Here is an 18,073-nt window from a genome sequence, read left to right on the forward strand (position 1 = left end):
TCTAATGTAATAGACATGGACATCAGTTAGAAAGACTGCAGCTACTAGGTATATATAGGGTTGTGTTGCCGTGGAAGCAAGCCATAGTATTAAAGCCCAAGCACACATGATCAGACAGCTTTTCTTGCAGTATTTTAGCTAAGCGAGCCTCTAGTGTAAATTGCATTGATCATGACTGTAAAATATAATGAATTTGACAATGGAAGATGATGCGCTACTGTCAGGCAGCTAAACCTGAATACTCATGACTATGCCAAACACCCTGATTTGAAAATTTCATAATTTATATTATTACACTAGCTGTTTCATAAAAACCTTGAGTGACAGGAAAATTTTAACATTATTTCTGTGATCAGCATCATAAAATCTATCTGGCACACAAGAAATTATGAAAAAAATAAAAACATTGTAAACCACTGTTTCCTGTAATTTCTAATCGGTAGATGTATTGGTTAAAAATAGAGGAAAAAATGTGTATATATTAATGTATGTAGGATTTGTTCTAGGTTCTGGTAAAATGCTATTGGGATAAGTATTGGTTCCCTTGAAATTCCTTAGCAATACATACACTTAGAGTTGTATTCAAATTATGTTTAACTGAAGGAGCCTGCCATTATTTTTAGTACTCCTATTATATAAAACACAATAAAACCTTTACAGCTACCATAGAGCTAAATGATATTATCACCTGTGTTATAAAGCTTTGATTTTTGTTTTTATAAGTTGAAGATAATTTCCTGTAACTATTCTATGTAATGTAATCTTTAAATATAAAACAAAGAAACGTCCGGTATCCAGCACCCACAACAGGGCTAGAATGCCCATTGAACAAAGGCAACAAGATGCACAAAGAAAGAAAGACATAAGGGCTAACATATCTAAGTTCCTAAATACACAATGTGATTCAAAGAGATGAACTTACCATTGTACCCATTTTAATAAACAGGCATTTCACTGTGCTAGTAAATTACATAAAGTAGCAATTTGTTCCCAATCCTGTGCCCAATATTTCTGGGAAAGACATTGGCTCATTGTGCCCCTGATTTTAATAAATAACTGAATGGATAAATACAATTGAAAAGTATTATATTAAAAATGGTTTGTTAAAACCACATCAGATTCAAATATGTAAAAGTCAAGACCAACAAACTTGAGCTATATTTCTGCATGCATTGTATTTATCTTATAATTTTCAAATAACTAATGAGATTCACATTGAAAAGTGACAATCAATAAGAGAAATAAATGATAGTAAAATGACAGTAATAAACTGTAAAAAGCAAGTTGAGAAAAAGAATAAAAGAATAGTCATTGTAATCAAGCAACAGTCATCAGTAATCATTGCAAAATGAACAGGAATGAAACACCATAGGCATGTACTGACATTCTGCTTTTTTACCCCATTCACTCAGATGCTAAGCATGATCGTTTGTGTCAAAACGGCAGGGTTATTTTTGTTTATCAGTAAAATTTTTTTTTTTTTTTAAAAAAAGGCAGAAAGACTGCACATTATAGAAGATGTAGAGATGTCATTTGAGAAAAACAATGCATGATTTAATGCCTTAAAATAAAAGTTATATTTAAAAACTGCAATACACTGGCACCCTGTCCACAGATTTTTTCCTCGCATGCGGTCAATACTTGCTGGGAGAGACTTCAGCTTCTCTGTGATCCTGCTCTGGATAGCAGGTTTAGAAAATGGATTGAAATATATTTTTAAAGAGTTATCCAAAAACTCTCAACCACTTAACTAAATCACATTTTAAATGATAGTAAACTAACCTACTGATAAACAGGTAGAGAACCATCATTTAAATCTTGTCAGATCAAACAAAATAATTTGTTTTATTTTAAATTAATTAACGCAAAGGATAGATCTTTAACTATGTTTGCTCACTTCACATTCTGCAATGGGAGCATGGTAGAGCAAGTTCTGGTACTGCCTCCTTAGAGTGAAGGGTCCCAGTTCTGTTTCCAGATGGAGTGCTTTCTGTGAGGTCTTTATGCTCTCTCTGTGTCCAAGTGGGCTTTTTCCTGATATTCCATTCCAAAATCATGCAGGATGCCTGATAGGCAAACATCATCTGACCTAGTATGAGTTAGCATGGCATAGGTACGAGTGTGCCATGCTAGATTGGTTTAGCTTCCTGGGTTATTTTCTGCCTAGTAAGGAACTGACTTCCCACAGCCCTCTACTGGAGGAAAAAAATGCTATCGTATGCCGACATTAAATAATATTTTGTTTTAACTGCTGTTTACAAAACAGTGCTATTACTGTATTAAGATGAGAATGTTTCCAGCATTTATTAACTATTCTGTATTAATATAACAAAATGAAACACCCTTATACAGTACTGTAAATCTGCAGTAATCTAAAAGAAAAAAAACTTTTTTTTACTATTATACCATTTTTTTAGGGGTGATACATTACTTATAATCCTTCTATATAAAAGCGGTCGGGATTGTCCTTCCATCCCGTGAGTGCTACGCAGGTGCGGAGTTTCACACACGCCCTGTCCATTTTGCAATGCAAGATGGGATTTGTAGTTTCATTTTTCCAGGTAAAAGATGATTTTCTACTCCAGACTGTGCGATATCTTCTTCTTCTTCCTTACTATATAAAAGCAGTCAGGATTGTCCTTCCGTCCCGTGAGTGGAAAGCGTAGCGTTATTCCGCTTATCACAGACTTACTACTTGCAGCTTGCGGTATGAAGTGACATGATGTGAGCAGAGTTCTGGTGCTCCCATCGTTCCCTTGCTTTTGTGCGCGATGCGCTGGAAAAATAGACAAAATTATGTCTCTGGAAATAATTAATGTTGATGGAGTACAAATGCCTCACCGCATAGTAAATATCAGGGGGGTTCAAAAGGGCGACCTCAACATAGAAAAAAAGTTTAAATTTCATCACAAAAATAACAGAAACTACGAGTATTAAAGTAATACCGCTCAAATGCAATATAGCCAAATTAATGAGTTTGTATAAAATATCAAATTGATCTACATATTGAATTGCCTTAAGAAGTGGTCAACTTAAAAGGCGGGTCAGCCTAGTGTTAATAATAAATGCCGATAAATTGAATGCAGCATTATTCACCAAAACATTTTGCAGTAGTAATGTCTTTAATGATTTTATTGTTTCCTTGTCTTACAAAATGGTAACCTAAACAACACAATTTTGTCTAAATAAAAACTTGAGATCAGTTCAATAAGCATACACTTTAACTTTGTGTACTTCTTTATCTTCACATTCTCTTTTTCTGTTGTAATAATAAAAAGTATTGTCTCGTCGCTGAAGTTTCTTCACATATCCAGTCTCTGGCCAACGTTCAATCTTCAAAAAGAAATATAAAAAAACCACTTGTTTTATTCACAGTTGCTAATTGTTCTCATGCATTAGCATAAAATTATTCAAAGAAACACTTTCCATAAGACAAACCTTTACAGTAATTTGTACACAGCAAAATGTTTTTGAAGACATGACTTTTAAAGTTCATTTTTTAAAACAAATACATAAGGGCTTCTATAAAACAAATAATTCTGATATAATTTTTTTTATATAATCTTATACAGCATTATGGCATCCTTTCCTGAGCTGGTCTTTGCCTTATATTAGTTTCTTCAGTAATAGGTTCTTTATATCCCATGATCTTGACCAGAAAAAGCAGATATAAAAAACAGATAGGATGCAATAATATAAATGCTTTTCTAATGGGAGAAACAGGCAATACAGTAATACAATATATTAAACCTTGTGCCTGCTGAGTTACAATTTGGCTAAAACTTAGTAGATAATTGTCGTTTCTTGCCATGAGCAAAGTTTATGGGAAGGCTGGTGTTGGGTCCTGGCCCACTATAATGGATGCACTGTGTTATTAAAATAAAATTTAAATACATTTTTTTCAGAATTTTTCTCAAGGCTACAGCTTAAATATGTTAATAATCAACAAATACAATAAATCCATCCTTAAACAACTGTCTTTTATGTCATCTATCCTTAAAATGAAGAATATTTTGTACAACTTAAATAACAGGTTATGGTTTTGAATTTAGCTCGAGAGAGGTTATTTCAACTTGTATATTTTGTATATGGTTTTTTCCGTTTTAATGTCCAATAGCCACTTCCTGCAAGTCTCATTTGGTAGTACAGCATGTTGACTAGTAGCAGTGTTACACACACCCTGAATGACATGCCTATACAAACAGTGCTGTGGTGGTCTAAGCAAATCTATCTTGCATCACACACACACCCCTCTTACAAAATCTTTACCTAACATAAATATGATACGTGGCTCTTTGATGAAATAAAAAATGTGCATACATGCATACTATTTCATCATCTTCTCAGTAACTTCTTTAAGAATCAGTCCAACAATTGCAACTATAGAGCACTTGGCTTTAATTTCAACTTTTAATTGCATTTAGCACAAGCAGTTTATGAATTTGTTTCAGATTGTTGTTTTCACTTGAAGTTCCTGCTGTTGAAAATTGTACTATAGAAATAGCACAATTGATTTTGTTAGTTTATGTTGCTAGATTAGAACGTTTCATGTTTCTACCCCTTTGTGACAGGATACCTGATAGATCAAGATATGCTTTGGGAATAGGAATACTCAGTACACAGTAGGTAACGTATTTGGTAACCATGATAACCCATTTTTAAGACACAGCACACTGATCAAGGCCCCAAGTAGAGGTTCTGGAAAGTGTTCATCAATACTAAAGAATGCTATCAAGGAGGGTGCAAGTTAAACCTTGGACTGGGGTGGAGTGGGGCAATGTTTCATAATTAGTGGAGTGAAAAGCTAATTATAGGGTGTACTGTTTTTACCGAAATGAATACTAATGGAATTTAAGAATGGATAAGTTAGTCAGTCATGTAGTAGATTCCCAGTTATACAATTGGGTATCATAGTTAATAAAATTATCTATATTTTTGAAGATATTTTATACCAAAAACATATTTTTTTAAAAAAACTAATTATAGCATTCTCAATCTTACTTAGTCCATTTCAGGGTCACTATTCTGACAGCACTGATCACAAGGCAAGAAACAGACCAAGACAGGAACCTAGTCCATTTCTTGGCCCACTCATGCATGTCACACTCATATTTACATTTATACAGGGCTAATGTGGAATAACCAATCACTTAACTAGTACATATTTGGGGATAACGCTCACACTCTTATTCATACTTATACAGGACCAATGTGGAATTACCAGTCACTTAAGTAGTACAAATTTGAGGATCACACTCATATGCACACTTACACAGGATTAATGTGGAATTATCAATCACTTAACTAGTAGATATTTGGGGATCACACTCACACTAATATTCACAATTATGCATGATTAATATGGAGGTATCAGTCACTTAACTGGTACATATTTGGAGATGTAGGTGAAAAACAACAAAACAGTATTCACAAATGTCAAATATAAAAATAACTATTTTATAAACTTTCTATCAGTCTAGAGTCACAAAACCAGTTTCCTTACCAACATCACTTGCTTCACTCGTCTGTATTCCTGTTCATCCCTATATCCAGCCTGCTGAAATCTGTACAGATCTTCGACTTCATCTGTCCATTGCTTTGCACGACTCATTGATTTTGGCTGAGAACTGGATTCACATTGCTCAAATGATGCCATTTTTCTAAACCGCTAAAGTAAAAACAATGGAGCAATGAGCAGACATTAACAAAAACGACTTTAATCCTGGACGTTGATTATACTACACTTTAACGCATTATACTTTCTCAAATGACTTTTTAATGAATTTGAAACGATCGATTTGAGTTTATGTAGGTTTCTCAATCGAGCAGAGGTCTTTTCTAACTACAAATCAAAGATTTGTTATAAGTCATTAGACAACCATCAGCACTTACATTAATTAAAAATTAAAATTGAATTAAAAATTCAATTACTGTCTCAGAGGTAGGTTGCTCGAGTACCTTGCCACTTATGGTTTCTCATTAACCGTTAAACAAATGAGTGGCACACATGCTATGCTTTTACGTTCATATACTAAGTTTCACCTTACCGACTTCCCTAGTTTTCCAAAATATGAGTGAAACAGATAAAACAAAACCTCGTCTTAAGTTTAACGCATAAAACGCCTTCTTAAAATAAATCAAAAAGTGACTTACATTAAGCTGCAACTACGCCTTATATTTGCTTCCCAAATTAGAAGGTTGTAGCGGTTGTTATGACGCTGTTGTTGAAAGGTCTCATAGCAACCAAGAGGGCCCATCAAAAAACAACCCTTAGTTCTCAAAGTTAATGAAGTATGAATCGTGTTCAGGTTTTCTTTGGACAATCAAAATGTAAACCGGAGTTCGTTCACGCTCGTGTTTCGTCAAAAGCAAAAAAAAAAATCAATAATTTCAGTTAATACATGCAGTAACTAGTTCGCTGCCGTAGGTATCTTAATTTAAAAAAAAGTTTGGAAAGATGGCACATATGCAACGTTGCAATGATAGATAGATAGATAGATAGATAGATAGATAGATAGATAGATAGATAGATAGATAGATAGATAGATAGAAATTACATTTCTATAGCATGTCAAAATATATTTAAAAAAAACATCAACTCCTCTCAAGTAAACCCAAGAATTACAAAAGTATATAAAGATAATAGAGCAGACACATGGAAGCATTATAAAGGCGTACTGCCGTTAGGTATAAAGAAATCCCTGTAGTTGAGGATTTTATTCGAGTCTTGGGTGGCCAGATGTCCTAGTTTTTAACCCGACAGTCCCGATTTCAGTCTGTGTTCCGTTTTGCCTGACCAGACGACCCGTTTTTTTTTCTGGGTCAGCTGCGATTTTATGCATCTAGTCCGGGTATAATGAAAATCTCAGTTCCCTATAAAAATCAGTTCCCAGTGCTTTATGCGCATGCATAAAACTTTCAGTCGCGCTACTCCAAGGGTATCCCCCTCCGGGTCTTCAATTTTATTTTCGTTTAGCACACACACGGGGGTGATCAAATTTTGTCCCAGTGTGGGACTTTCTGGTCATACTAAATACTGCGAGCAATATAATTTGCTCGTTTCGTTTATTACCTACCTCTACGAAGGGGATTGCAGAACTGCGTTCTCTCCTAATAAAGACAGTACCTACCAAGGGCTTGGTCGAAAATCATTTGACTTTAGCTGGGTAAGCTGCCTTCCAGTCGTTACCAAAGCACAAAGCACACAGAGGAGTCGTGTCAATGAATGCGTGTAGTTTTCTCTGGAAACCTAAATTCTCCTGTCTTCCAAAGGTGTTCATCGCTTTCATAAACCCGAGCAGGAACCTATCCGAGAAATTGGAAGCAAGAAACAATCCCTGGACAGGACGCAGTCCATCTTAGTGTAAACACACACGCTATGGCCAGTTTATACACACTAATTCACCCTAAACGTGTTCGTGTAATATTTCCGGTTTGAATGAGTTATGCCTGTTTGTATGAGACTGGCCAATGGTGTACTGGAGTTCACCTATTGAATACAGTAGTTCCATTGAACAGTTTCTGCATTTAGGTGTTTCTACTCTTCTCTTCACTATGTACACCTCAGACTATAGGGTGTACTGTACTCGCAAGGGGTGAGTGAGACAGGGTATAGGAGTCAGGTGGAGGACTTTTTTCCCTTAATTAGCAACTAACCTGTATCCATCATTGGAAAATAAAGAAAAGTGAAGGTCTTAGTAATATTGATCTGCTCAGGTCACCAACATATTTTGATGGTAGTTTTGAAAATGGCTGGTGTGTAGAATGAGAGCAGTAACAGCAATTACTACTTTACTGACTAGAATTGACTTCTCATTTACAAACTGGTTGGAGTTTGAGGCCCTGACTTAGTTGGTCATCTGTTTGCTTGCTTCACATCTTGTTTTTTGATTGCCATTTAAGGAAAAAAAGCAAATCAGAGGACCGAGTTTAAAAAACGTAGTAGGTAGGAAAACCTGCAGCCACAGAAGCCCTCCAGGATCAGAGTTGAAAATCCCAAGATGAATTCCATGTTATTTTTAATGTTTTCGTTAGTGCTTTATAAGTCTTAATAAGAGCAAACTGTTTGTTGGGATTTTGTTATGTAGGAGTAACTGGACAAGCAATGTTCATAGATAGCCTCTATTACAGCATATTGCCCAGATCTAAAATCAGTGATGAAATTGCAAACTGTACACATTTATCTGTATAATGCTATAAATAGCAGTAACTCAGTTAAAGAATGTTTTTTTTATTTGCTGGATATTATAAGTCTTATGTGCATTTTTAAAATATTATTTTTGCCATAATATAACATTTAAGTAGAGTTTACTCTGAGTTGCCAGTTTATTAGGTAAAACTTCCTAGTGCAATGGTGATCAACATTGGTCTTGGAGGTCCGCAGTAGCTGCAGGTTTTTGTTCCAACCCAATTGCTTCATGAGAAGTCATTTGTTGCTGATGAAGCACTTATTGCTCAAGTGATCATTTTAGTTGTCTCTCTTGTTAAGATTTTGGACACTTGATTGCTTATTTGAGTCTGTAGTCATTGTTTTTAGTTGTTCTTTATTAGCAATAAGATGCAAATGACAAAGGAAGAAGCAGTTCTCCATGTAGCTTGTTTCCATTTACACTTTTGTGTATGCGTTGTGCACTGTTTGGCTTAATAAAATACTTAGAAAATGAAGAGAAAGAAAGTGAAGGACTGAAAATTAATCATGCATTTTAGGCTTCAAATCGTTTGGATTATATCCTTAGAAATGAAAAAAAAATCTATGATATAAGAATGAAATCTCATTGGAGAGTTACAATATTAACAACCTATTAAATTAAATAAGATCTGTTATTGGCAAGCATTGGATTCTAAATAAGCAACTGGGTTGGAACAAAAACCTGCAGTTACTGTGAACCTCCATTGCCCACTCCTGACCTAGTAGCTTGTTGCACCTCCTTTGGCTTTGTGAATAGCAGGAATTTCTACAAGATGTTGGATGTGCTGTTCAGGAATATTGCACCACATGCTAACATGATTGAATTGGTCAGATGCTGCTGGTTGGATCGCTACACAGTCTTACTGTGAAAAGTGCTTTCCACTTCAACCAAAAGATAGGGCTGAGATTAGGGGCCTGTGCAGGCTACTGAAACAAATGAAAATTCACTGTGATGTTCCCGGCACCATTGGGTGACTCTTAATGTCTTCTGACATGGTACATTATTATGCTGGAAATGTCCATCCAAGTGTTGGATAAACTGTAGCCATGAAAGAATGAATCCAGTTAGCAACCATGTTCAGATATGCCTGGCCTTTTAGATGTTCTTTATTGGGTATCGGTGTCCTAATATGTACTAAAGAAAAAAACAAAGAAAATCCACACCATTACACCCCCTCCACAGTAATGTAATGCTAAAACATGATGACTCTATAGATTCCTGTTATTTGCACAATTCAAAAGGAACCTGGATTCGACCTACAAAGCAACAGTTCAGACTGATGTTACAGTTCCAACTGGAGACATGTTTTCTTCTTGTTGTTGCTTTTTTGCTGACAGCATTGACACCTGACATGGTCTTTGGCTGTTGTAGCCAATATGAGGCCATGACCAATATGTGGTGCATTTTTGAGATAACAGTTTGCACCTCAGTGTTGAATGTGGATATAATCTTCCCAGCTGTGGATTGTCTGTTTGCTTGGATGATTTTTGTTGCAATGTAGAATTTGTGTGTGTGTGAGTGTTGGGGTGTGTCAATAACCTGGCAAATCAATCAGTAGGGTGGTGCAGTGGCCAATGCTAATGACTCATGGATTCTAGTGTTTGAGGATTTCCAGATTTGAACAGGAAGCTGTATGATGACTCAAGTAACCATAATACGAACAAATATGATACAATTTTAAACAGCTGAAAATTGTTTGTGCACATGGTTTCATGCACATCCTTTGAATACATGCATACATTATTTCAAAATGAATACAGTATGTGTTTTTAATTGTGCCCTTTGAGAGGGACCTTTTCTGGACAAAGTGAACCTCTGCTTGAAATGTAGTGAATAAATATAAATCTACAAGATTGTTATTAAGAGTTTTCATAAAGCTCACACCTTTGAGAGGGACTTTTTCTGGGCAAAGTGAACCTCTTCTTAAAATGTAGTGAATGAATATAAATCTACAAGATTATTATTAAGAGTTTTCATAAAGCTCACATTCTCAATTTTTTATTTTCTATTGTGCCATTTTTTTACCATAGAAGCTTAGCAGTTGTAAAAATATTTTACAATATAAAGATAACTGAGTAGAACGAAGTGCTTCAGCTTGAGTAGTTTGTAAAAAGACAGACAGAACTTTATTTGCACCCGGGGGAAATTTGGTGATATTAAACTGATAAGTACTGTATACAGTACTACACATGAAGGGATGCTAATGTGAGACCTTCCTGTCGCTAGAGGGCAGAATATCGCTGATCACGGAGCAAGAGTTGCTTGGCGTTTTTCTTGCTTTCTTGTTGTTTTGTTTGGTTTGAATGCTGGGTAGCTCCAAGTTCTTCTTGACAAACGTACAGTATGTACAGAGGAAGCGTTAGAAATGAGTTGTTTCGAAGGCCGTATGAAGGAGTATCCAACGATATCAATAGATCGCTATGACAAAGAAAATGTTAATGCCAGAGCTTATTTTTTATCCCATTGTCATAAAGGTACGACATGATTTTATATTAATAATGCACGGTGTGTACAGAGATATACCCGAATAGCTTATAAAAACACTGATGGAAGTTTGTGACCATTTTATTAATAAACGGATTGAATTACTACAATGGTTTAAACAAGGCTGCTGTTTGCCTTTAAATTTGAAAAAATAAAAAAAGAAATGTAGGCTTTATTTATAAATAATAATATAATAAAAATCACATTAACGTAATGTAGCTGAAGTTGTTCTCACCACACAGAAGTGATCCAATTGGCCGCGGTTAAAGGAGATTTTATTAGAAAGGCGGTGCCTTGACAGGTGCATACATTGAAGTGCGGGATTTGTCGTGTTAAACCCCCTGCATATTCACGTTATCCATAATTAATTGGCAATTTCAAAGTTAGCCTTCTTGGAGAGAAAACAAGTGGTGTTGTGTTAGTAGGACCTGATAAAGCAGAGCGGTCGGGGCTCAGGAGCTTTGCGTATGAGGCCTCGGAATTGTCTCCCCTTGAACTAATGACGGAAAAGGCACCTTCAGAAAATTGCTTTGCTTTATGTGTACGTCTTATAACTAATAAATCAGTAGCAGATGCATCTGTAGTCACTTGCTTTCTTGATGTTTGAAAAAGCAGTGATTGGTACTGCTCTTCATTAAAGGGTTGCAATAACATTAGGAGAACATAATCTTCAATTCTAAGTGCAAACATGAACTAAACTTATTATTCAGGCATTTATACCCAAGGGAGACATTTATAAGCAAAGGGTGTAATCTGTTGCATTTTTAATACCATTACAAATTTGGGCAGAATGGCTGTATGAACTGTTAAAAATAAAATTCTAGTACTTAAATGATGTACCAGTTTAGCCATCCATATATTTTCTGAAGACGTTTTCCTTTTCCAAGGTAGTGCATCCATATTTGATTACATGTGTGCATTTTGTCTACTACATACATCCTACATATAACTCCTTGGTGGCACTTTTGCCTCATGGATTCTGGTTTTGAAACCTGCTTCCCTATGGATTTTACACATTCTGCCTGTGTTTACATGAATTTTCCTTGGGTCTTATCCAAAAAGCGGACACCAAAAGCCCCAACTACAAACCCTGAACTTAAGGTTCGTGGGGGTAAGGCCAGGTACACCAGGGTCCCTAATCTTAACATTTAGATTAGGTTCCTAATCTTAAAATAGTTTTAAGGGTGCCTAATCTAAAAGTTGAACCCTGGTGTATACTGATGGTGTCCGCTTTTTGAACAAGATCCTTTTCCTTTCATATCCCCAAGGACATCCTGGTTGGGTTGCTTTGCAATTATGAGTTGGTTCTCTATGAGTTTAAATGTTGGTGTGTGTAAGTGGACCCTTATCCTGGGCAGTTTCCTGTCTTGCACCCAGTCCTGTGTTGGCCAAATTATTTTACAACATTATTGTTAGGTTCACAGGTCCTTGTCAATTTCTTAAATAAATAAGTATTGTTGGCCCTTAACCTGCAATTGCTCTATCCTGGGGATGACATTAACCTGCCTCCAACCCTGCAAGAAGGTCCTCCAACTTGGCAGGGAAAATTTGGGGGTTGGTGGCAAGATTGGCACTCTGTAAAAAAAAACCTCACATTGTTCCATTCCATCTGAACTAGTGTGGTGCTGAGATGTCCCCTGTTGCATGACTGCACTCAGGTCCTAATTTGGGATCCTGAGGTGGTTTGTCATGTGGTGTGTGACACAACGGGCTGTATCACACATGCTCCCAACCTCCTTCCCTCTCCCTCTGTCTCTCTAATAGACGCATTTATTTTAAAGTTATCCTTGTAAGGTTGTCATATGATTGCATTTACAGCAAAGGTGCTTTGTAATGATATTATTGTCTTTCGGCTTTATAGTATGCAGATGAGTCTCAGCACCATAAATATATTCTGTTATTCATGTTTAGATTGTGACCCGACATTTGCACAATAGACATATGCTCGCCGTCAAAATCGCGCCGACAAAATCGCAAAAGTTTCATTAAATATGAATTGTTTAAAGCATATATAATAATTTTTATTTTAGAAGTCAATATTATGAGATGCGGCATGCCATCAGCACAGCACGCAGATAGTCCTTAAGATCACGGCCCTGCATATGTAGGAAGAATAGCAGCAAGGGCGTCCGACTCTCTTGCCCTCTCTCGTGATTTTGTCGGCGCTCATTTGTCCGTCGCGGTTTTGTCGGGGCGCATATGTCTATCGTACTTTTGTTGGTGAACCGTTTAGATCATCTTCCTTTACCTTTTTAAGTAAACATTTGAACCTATAATTTGCATGGTATCAGGTATATGCTAAATATGCTTTTTGTATATTCATATCTATAAAAACATTCTCTGAATAGAATTGTTAGCATATTCTAGATTACAGTGCAAAAATAAATTTTTGCATGGTGTAAACCAGATGCATGTTTGTTACATAAATTACCTATAGATTTGCTGAAGTCCTGAGAGCCTTTGTATTCTATCCACAAAGGATCAAGAGGAATTTGGGATTGAGAATTTTTCCATGTCAGCTGCTAGAATAGACTCTGGCTCTTCCCGAACTTGATTTGCATTAAGTGGGTTTTAGAATGTGATATAATCATTATAGATATGTTGCATTTTACATTACGGTGTGGCAGATACTCAAAACCTGTTCTGGCAGTATCAGGTAGCAGACCAGAATGTATCCTGTCACTCATTCGTATTAGGCTGATTTAAGGCTGCATATCATTCATTGCATTTATTTGTGGGAGAAAACCAGGTTCTCTAGAAAAAAAAAAACTCACTCAAGCACAGAAAAAAACATTAAAATTGCACGCAGGAGGCAGCTGAGCAAGTAACAGAACCAAGAAATAATACCAAATGTTTTGTTCTGTCCAATTTTTAAGTACAACTTTATGTTGTTTTACTATATCAGTTGTACTAGACAATGTAAACATACGATTGTATTCACAGTACAAAACAGCTGAAATAATTGCTGTCATCAGGCTCTCTGAGTTTACTCATTAAATATGGTAGATAAAGTAGACTTTCACACAAAGCAGTGTCTGTGTTGGAGAGGAATAGGTTGTGAGTGATGGAGGTACGAAGCTTAATGGGATCATACTTTGCTTTTTTTTTTTCCACAGATCATATGAAGGGATTGAGAGCGCCAGCTCTGAAACGCAGACTGAAATGCAGGTAACTAAGGTCTGCCATAGGCCCAAAAGACGTTCTTTTAGTATTTCCTTTTACTTAGGCAGTGAAGGTTTGTCATTATGAAATTTAGAAATGTGGGATTATGATTGGGTGCTGCACTATTGTTATGAAAAAAAATTGATTGGGAGTCCTTTCAGTGTCTACTGTGTTTCAAGAACGAACTGGGAGTCTACTCTGTTAATAGATAAAGAGGGGTTAGAATCTTCCATTGAATTTTTCTTTTAAGGCAAAAGGAATAAGATATCAAACGGGTTGGAAAATGACTGTCTGATCTCAGACCATTGTCAGTCAAAATCAGTATACAGATAATTGCAAAAAAAAATGTTTTTCTAAACCGCTTAGGTCTTGGGGTTGCTGGAGCCTATCCCAGCCAGCATAAAGCACAAGGCAGGAACAACCCCTGGACACAATGGCAATCCATTGCAGGGAGAACACACATATACATATACACACATGCATACTCCCCAACCGCACACTAAAGCCAATTTAGTTTTGCTAATCCATTTAACCTGTATGTCTTTGGACTGTGGGAGTAAAGTGGAACTCATTGGAGGGAGGACCCGGGATGTGAACATTGGTCTTCTTCCTGTAAGGCAGCTGTGCTATCACTGTACCACTATGTCGCCCACAAAAAAAATGTTATTATGTAACACACAGGTTTGATTACATTATAACAGAAAGATTTGTATTGGTATTGTCCTTGTTCGTGGTCAGTAAGAATGGGATTTTATTTGGCCAAAAAGTTGATCTGTGGTCACACTTGTAAAATACAATTATCTTCTTTTTATTTTATCCAAATGAGTGTAATGTTAGACTTTACTTTTGACTCATTATTTAATTTACTGTTGGTTAGTTATTTTTACTGAGACAAACATTTTGTTTGGTCTAGTCTGACAGTTCGTCTCTATTGTTCCCCGGTGACAAAGGAGTTACTCTTAACAAATCCAAGATATAGGTTCTGGGAAAACCATATTGTAAGTACTACTTATTTTAATTAAAATAGAATTTATCAGCTATGTAAGGTTGCAAGGTACTGAAAATCAATATTTTTATGCAGTATAATATACAGACAATAATGTATTTGAATTGGTTTAATTATTATGAAGGATTTGTACATGTAGTTATTTTTTGGATTACTTTTTGGATGCAGTTTTCCAGAATACAGTACTTTAAACTCTAAATACTGGAAATATAACGTTATTGTTTAACATGTAAAGTAATTCCTGACAATATGTATTTGAATTGTGTGATACTGTAGCTTCTAAATGCAGTTGAGTTGTCAGGTTAATCATTGTAATGCTTGAAATTGGGGATAGAAGTACATTATGAACTAAATACATTACGAACAACAATTGACATTTGCAAGCAAATAAGTAATCCGTGAAAGTCTACCCTGCTGTCAGTGAGTGACACATAAGAATTTACTGTTATACAGCTAGTGTGGTATGGTGGAGCATTGATTAGTGCTGCTACTGTGCCAAGTTGGGTTGTTGTTATTTTTTCCCACTTTATCCTGGTGTGGTCCATTAGAGCCTGGTTATTTTGAGTAAAACCACAGAATGTTTTTGACAGAACTACATTGAGTCTTTATAGTTTCAGTTTACAATAGATCAAAGAGTCACAGGTTAAAGCTGAAAATATAACTTGTGGCTATAAATGTGACAATAGTAATGCAGCAAGGTCAAAATGTTATAATGCATTGCTGGATACCAGAACTTTTAAATTAACATGATACAAATGAAGTCTGAAAGATAGGCAAATCTTAATGTAGAATTTTTATGTTTTTATTTTATTGTTTCTACTGGTTATATGCATGTTTTTGAAATATTTGTATGAGGTCTTGTCACAGCATAATATGCAGTATGTAAGGAAAAGAAATCTGGAAAACCATGTATGTATTTTGTAACTCTTTTAGGTTGCAATTGAAGTGGAAACACCAACGCAGATTTCATTAATTGATGAAGCAACTGGCGAGGTATTGAAATATAAAGCAGAGTAAGAGTTTGACTTTTTCTAAACATGGATTAATAAGGGATTTTTTTAAATAATAGTGCCAATATTTGCAGCATCTGGCTAGTCTTGATATCTTTAATTAACCCTATCAGACTCAAACCCACAAATGGCCACCTGGCTGTATCTTTGTATTTTTAGTGTGAAATGACATTTTACACAGTGATTAAGTGCTTTACAGTCTCCGGATTTAATACAAATTTAGCTTTTCAACAGTGCCTATAGTACTAGGGTGTTGTACCGTGTTAGCCATTATGAATGTAGAGAAAAGGCCAAGCAAAATGACACCTTTTATTGGCTAACTAAAAAGATTACAATATACAAGCTTTCGAGGCAACTCAGGCCCCTTCTTCAGGCATATTGTACACTAATAAATTATAGTGTTTGTATAGATAGATAGACAGACAGACAGATACTTTATTAATCCCAAGGGGAAATTCATTTGCTCACAGTGATCAGAAACAGACTACATCTTGCCTGAAGAACAGAGCCTATGAATAGTACTATGCAACATGAAATGTGGAAATAAAATATTTTTTTTGTTACTGAAATATCCAAAACATGCATACTGAATTAATTTGAATAATAGAAATGAAAAACCACTAATATTTTGAAACAAGTAAACAAATGCAAGGCCCTGGTTTACGTAAAGTTCTAATTCCATTTTGGGGACTAGGGGGGGGACTGTTCTCTTTCTGTCTATCTCTTTCATCCAATTCCCCACCCCCATTTATGTGAAAAAAAAGCGCTGCTTGCCCATCAAATAAAAAAACATTGCTGATGAGCTTCAGCTTAAGCAAAGTAAAAGTCAGTTATGTAAGTGGAATTCAAAGGCTAAACATGCAGCACAATACCTGACCTCCTTAAAATATATCCAGCACCGCTGCAGCACTTCCGGTCCAAACAGCAAAATAACATATTGGCACCTACTTAGAAATAAATGTACACCTTACAAAAGCAAATACAGTGAATTCAGTTCAAAAAATAAAAATCGACTTATACATAGTCTAAATACAGTATGGATGCATGCTGTTAGAAGGATCACTTGTCCTGTGCAGATACAGATGAATAATCTCTCTTCTCTTGCTCAACAGTTCTTGCAGAAATCTAAAAAACGTTCCAAAACCTGGAGGAAACCCATGCGGACATGGGGAAAAGATGCAGACTCCAGTCTGCTTCAACTTCCATTTAATTCAGTTCAGTTCATTTTTTTCTTCAATAGTAGTCTTATGTATAAACCAGCCTAGGGCAGTACACAGATTTTAAAACAAAAAAGAATGAATTAATAAATTAGTAATTCTTGCAACCATTAATATAATATAGACAGTAAAGCAGCATGAATCCTAGCAGCTCTAGCGTGTTTTCAGTATGTTGAAATAACGGGTCTTAAGACTTGATTTCCAAAAATCATGACATATAAAAAATAAATTGGAAGCAATATCCAGCTCAGGACCTTAATTATTGCAGCGTTCATCTATATATCAACTGTGAATGTACTGACTGTATTTCTACCCAATCACCTCCTTGGTACATGTCAGTTTTTCTTTGGACTTTGAAGTGTTGGCTAGTTGTGTGGCATTTCTGTTGTAACTCAAAACTCTAAACTAACTCTGGATAGCTATCAGTGACTCCTTTGACAATATATCAATACTCCTGTAATGCTTTGCAAAAGAATCCACTTGTATATCCTTTTCCCAAATATTTTTTCCCATTTTTGTGATAGAACTCTCTCCAAAATCCCTTTTGACAATAACTGTCTGCTGGTTCTTTCCAAGAAACTAATAAGCTCTGAATGTTCACTCAAACTCTGTCTCTTTTCATAAGCTCCTCCTTTGCAGTCCAATCTTGAACCAAAGGCATAAGGAAAGTAAAAAAAATGGTTTTGCCAGTTTTGCTGAGCTATTATCCTGTCTGAGTGTCTTACAATAATTACTTTCACTCTTCTTTAGAGTCAATGGGTTTTATAAGTAAATAATATAAGAAGTAAATAAAATTTCATTGTGAAATAATGCTTTACAAAATTTGTAAGGTGCCATACTGTTTATTAGTAATGCAAACATGTTTTAAACGGTTAGGCCATTTGACAACAAGTTTTTCCTTTGAAAACTTTTGCAGTGTTGAACAACATCTTTTGTAAAATCTTCCTGATAATGCATCTCTGTATCTCAAACAGTGAATCAATTTCAAACATGATGTGATACTAT

The 18,073-nt window shown here is 35.6% G+C and overlaps 2 protein-coding genes across 5 annotated transcripts in view; one reads left to right on the top strand and one right to left on the bottom strand.

Moving 5' to 3' along the window:
- Positions 1 to 3,110: 3,110 nt before the first annotated feature.
- meig1 (meiosis/spermiogenesis associated 1) lies at positions 3,111 to 6,248 on the bottom strand. 2 transcript variants are annotated; one of them, XM_039760531.1, is made up of 3 exons: positions 6,154 to 6,248; positions 5,504 to 5,668; positions 3,111 to 3,333 (listed from the first exon to the last, which is right to left on the bottom strand). In XM_039760531.1, exons 2-3 carry the CDS (start codon positions 5,654 to 5,656, stop codon positions 3,205 to 3,207), a joined length of 282 nt encoding a protein of 93 aa, XP_039616465.1. In that variant the 5' UTR covers positions 5,657 to 5,668; positions 6,154 to 6,248; the 3' UTR covers positions 3,111 to 3,204. The 2 variants fall into 2 exon arrangements, with proteins under 2 accessions (XP_039616465.1, XP_039616466.1); XM_039760532.1 differs by lacking the exon at positions 6,154 to 6,248 and adding an exon at positions 6,048 to 6,144.
- A 4,250-nt stretch (positions 6,249 to 10,498) lies between these two features.
- dclre1c (DNA cross-link repair 1C, PSO2 homolog (S. cerevisiae)) overlaps positions 10,499 to 18,073 on the top strand; it is a 35,910-nt gene continuing 28,335 nt past the window's right edge. For 2 of the 3 annotated variants that reach the window (XM_039761482.1, XM_039761484.1), the window contains exons 1-4: positions 10,499 to 10,663; positions 13,790 to 13,841; positions 14,749 to 14,833; positions 15,775 to 15,834. In XM_039761482.1, the coding sequence (XP_039617416.1) occupies positions 10,555 to 10,663; positions 13,790 to 13,841; positions 14,749 to 14,833; positions 15,775 to 15,834 (306 nt within the window). In that variant the 5' untranslated portion in view covers positions 10,499 to 10,554. Of the gene's footprint in view, positions 10,664 to 13,789; positions 13,842 to 14,748; positions 14,834 to 15,774; positions 15,855 to 18,073 lie in introns of those variants that run through there. The other variant, XM_039761485.1, reaches the window with a different exon arrangement.

This window comes from Polypterus senegalus, chromosome 8 (assembly GCF_016835505.1).
Source record: "Polypterus senegalus isolate Bchr_013 chromosome 8, ASM1683550v1, whole genome shotgun sequence".
Classification (NCBI taxonomy): Eukaryota; Metazoa; Chordata; class Cladistia; order Polypteriformes; family Polypteridae; genus Polypterus; species Polypterus senegalus.